The sequence below is a fragment of the Eumetopias jubatus genome, unplaced genomic scaffold (genome assembly GCF_037043125.1).
Source record: "Eumetopias jubatus isolate StellerSeaLion01/CBP00866 unplaced genomic scaffold, mEumJub1_p1.0 scaffold_1, whole genome shotgun sequence".
Taxonomy (NCBI): Eukaryota; Metazoa; Chordata; class Mammalia; order Carnivora; family Otariidae; genus Eumetopias; species Eumetopias jubatus.
In genome coordinates this window covers 50,817,495-50,821,386 of record NW_028274807.1, presented here as the reverse complement: position 1 = coordinate 50,821,386, position 3,892 = coordinate 50,817,495, and the positions used below count along the sequence as shown (strand labels likewise).

The following is a 3,892-nucleotide window of genomic DNA, read 5'->3' as shown; positions in this document are numbered from 1 at the left end:
GTACTCTAAATGGAATCAGCAAATCAATATGCTTGTTCATAATAATGTGTCAAATGGGGGATAGCATTTTTTCTTAGAAATCTGATAATTGCTTTACTTAAATCATGTAATTTAAACCTCATTTATAACCTAACATTCAGGCTTTGTAAGTCACTGACATAAGCAAAAAGAAACTGGAGCCAGGAGACTGTTTTCCTACATTAAGTAAGCTTGGCAGCCAAGATTCAAACTTAGCTCTTTCAGAATCAAGGCTCAGACTATTCCAATCTAATCATGTCTCCCTCCCTACCCACCCCCACCAAATGTCCTTAAAGTTTGAAAATAAAATGAGACTGTTACTGACCTAAAGAACTCAGATATGAGTTTGGTTTTTTAATAATATCAAAACATCTGTTAAAGGTTACATAACTCTGTTTTCCAAAATTTCAATCTCAGTAAGTGGCACACGGTAAAGCATAAATCTCTATGTCCTGAGTGGCAAAAAAAAAAAAAAAAAAAAAAAAAAAAAAAAAAATTAATGGAGACATAGTAAAACTAAGAAAACTAAAGAAGCACTGAGGAAGTTCTGCATACATCTCTCACTAATTTGGGAACTTTGCATACAAACAGGGAAAACCCAAGAGGACACAGAAAAAAGTAAAAGCCTCAGACAGACTTGAAAATTAACTGATCACAGGAACACTGTCTCCAATCCACATAAAAATCTTCTGTCAGAAAAGGAAGCCTTACAATCTCAAGATATTTGAAGGGGGAAAATACTCAGCTATCTGACAACTAATCAATGCAGACACTGGGGTAACTTCTAACTAACAAGTGTAAAAATAATAACAATAAAAAATGATCAGTGACATGAATACCTGCATACCATGTGGGGAAAGATTCAATAAATTTAAGTCACAAAAAAAAAATAAAATAAAACTTCAGGTAAGAAAAATAAAGAGTCTGAAGTTGTTACGTTATATTATCTAACATGTCTAATTTTCAACAACAAAAATTACAAGGCATACAAAGACACAGAAAAGTGTTGACCCCATAGTCAAGAAAAAAGCAGTCAGTAGAAAATGTCTCTAAGTGGATCAATATGTTGGATTTAGCAGACTTCATAGATGCTTTTATAAATATGTTAAAGGAATTAAAGAAAACTATATTAAGGAGTTAAAGAAATAATATGATTGTAGTGGTTTGTCAAAAGGACTTCCAGTAGAGAAACACAGACTATGTAAAAAAAGAAAATTCTAGAATTTAAGTATGTAATAACCAAAATAATGGAAAGACATTGACTAGATGGATTTAAAAGCAGAACAGATATGCAAAAGCACGAATCAGTTATTTAAAAGTAGATCATTAGAGAAGATGGCTGCACTCTTGTTGACACATGTTGGCTGTCATTGTCTCTGTGCCCATTTTAGTCCTAGGCTCTGTATCAGAAATGCTGTTCCTTTGGGAACTACAGCCACAGAAGAGATGGAGAGGTTCTGGAAAAAGAATACTAGTTTAAACTGTCTTCTGTCTCTGCATATCACTATCTACAGTTGATCTCTTCCCATGGCAATATCCATTTGCCACTGTGGTACTGGTATGGCCTTGAGTACAGGGGTCTCTCTTTCTGGCTTGTTGACCCTCTTGGTTCCTGGGAACTTTCAATCTAATTTGGAACTTGTAAAGTTCCTGTGTCTGGGGAGATCACTGATCTACACAGCCAAATCTGCACTTGTCTTCCCTCTCATGTATCACACCTGGAATGGGATCAAACACTTGATGTGGGACCTCGGGAAAGGCCTGAAGATTCCCCAGTTACACCAGTCTGGAGTGGTTGTCTTGGTTCTTACTGGATTATCCTTTGCAGGGCTGACAGCAACGTTAAGAGCTGAAGTTCCCATCACTGGTCTTCCTATAAATGATTCATTGATCTCTCTTCCTATATTAATCCCTTCTCCAGCCAGGGCAAAGTTCTCCTGATTTATTCAGAGCCTTTTGGGCTTGCACATCACCTTGGAGCTCAGTAGCAGTAGAGTAGCTAATAGGACCATAGCAGTGGAAAAGAATCCCATTTCCCCCTTGTTTCTAAAGATGGGACAACTCAAAAATTCTCTTTTCCTGCCCCAGCTTGCAACCTACTCTGGACCTAGAAGCCCTCATTCTCTCTCCATATTCAGCATTGATTTGTGCTGATGGTCAGCTTTTGGCTCCTTATCCTGAGACAGTGAAAACAAATGCCAGCTCTGTGGCCTCTGCCATGGGGACTGGGAGTGGGGCTTAGGGTGCCACTGCCTGAGGTCACTAGCTTAAAGGACAGTTCTGTTCATTGGTTAGAGCCCAGGGTCTTCAGCACCCACACAGTATGACTGAAAGAAGAGGGATAGGGGTGGAGGGGAATTAGCCTGTTCCAGCTAGAGGGAGATAAACAGGGTCAGGTGATTTTTGAAGTAGGTGCTTTGGGGAAAAGATACAGTTTTCAAGGCAAAAGGAAGGTCCAGAAAATTATCACTGAACCTAGTAAGGGTTATTTCTTTTCCCTGCATTTCTGGATAAACAGACCTTTTTTCTAATCCAAATTCATGTGACATCTTTTCCTGAAACTAAATTAAAATACTCATTTTGACTTTAAAAACAAAACAAAAACAACAACAACAAAAAACAGATCAATAGAAATTATCCAATATAAAGGACAGATTGCAAAAAAAAACCCCACATTAAATAAAAATGAACAGAGATATGTGGGACAACATCAAACATACCAATGAATGTGTAATGAATTTCCTAAAGAGAGAGAGGAGAAAAAATACAAAAAAAAAACTTTGAAGAATTCATGGTTAAACATTTTCCAAATTTGATTCTATTTAACTCCATGTAGGAGATATAAAAATATATCAATATCCAGACCAACAATAACAAACTGCTGGAAGACAAAGAGATTATTAAAGCTGTAAGGGAAAGATGATTCAGCCACCTATGGAAAAATAGCAATAATATGACTTACCATTGACTTCTCATCAGAAAAAAGAAAGGACAGGTAGCAATGGAATGACAAAATGCTGAAAGGAAAAAACGTCCATCAGAAATTCTATATCCAGTAAAACTGTCTTACAAAATGAAGGCAACATATATGCTCTGATAAACAAAAAAGGAGAACATTTGTTAGTAATTCTGATCCATAAGACAAAACTATAGAGATTTTGAATATACAAGCAAAGCTGTGCTACTTTTTATGTCTGCCTTACTACAAATTGTACAAAAAAGCGTACAGTTAAGGTGTTCATTTATATATAGTTATTATTCATCATTAACAAAATCAAGTACAAAGAGATCATCTACAATTTGATGAAGGGGTTTGTGACAAAAAGGAAATCATCTCTATTATTAAGCTCACAATGATATTTTATTTATTTATTTTTTTATAGCAAGGCTTTGTCAATGAAGGCAGTGCATTTTTTTTTTTCCCCATCCTGGTATAGTAACAATTAGCCTATGGTCTGGCAGCTGATCTATTGACCCCACATTGAGTAGCATTGTATACAATTCCATTTATGAAACAAAAGTTATAGTTTTTTAAATATTAGAATTCCTTATGAGAAAAGCAGTAATAAAACAATATTTATTGCTTTTGCTTTTATTTACCTATCACTTGAGCAATTATAATCCAATAAAATGGATAAAATCTGAATTTCACTTCTTTAAAATTTTTCAAATTTTTGTTATACTAGTTCCTGAATTGCATCACAAGATAATAGTTAAATACTTGTTAGTCTATTTTTTTCTTTTTTTTTCCTTTTTTTTAAATTTTCTTATTGTTATGTTATCACCATATATTACATCATTAGTTTTTGATGTAGTGTTCCATGATTCATTGTTTGTTCATAACACCCAGTGCTCCATGCAGAATGTGCCCTCT

The 3,892-nt window shown here is 35.0% G+C and overlaps 1 protein-coding gene across 1 annotated transcript; it reads left to right on the top strand.

The window, feature by feature from the left end:
• The first annotated feature begins 1,353 nt into the window (after positions 1-1,353).
• On the top strand, positions 1,354-1,959 carry LOC114221094 (succinate dehydrogenase cytochrome b560 subunit, mitochondrial-like). The gene is made up of 2 exons (XM_028119209.2): positions 1,354-1,432; positions 1,535-1,959. The coding sequence occupies exons 1-2, from the start codon at positions 1,354-1,356 to the stop codon at positions 1,957-1,959; spliced, it is 504 nt and encodes a 167-aa protein (XP_027975010.2).
• The last annotated feature ends 1,933 nt before the right edge of the window (positions 1,960-3,892 follow it).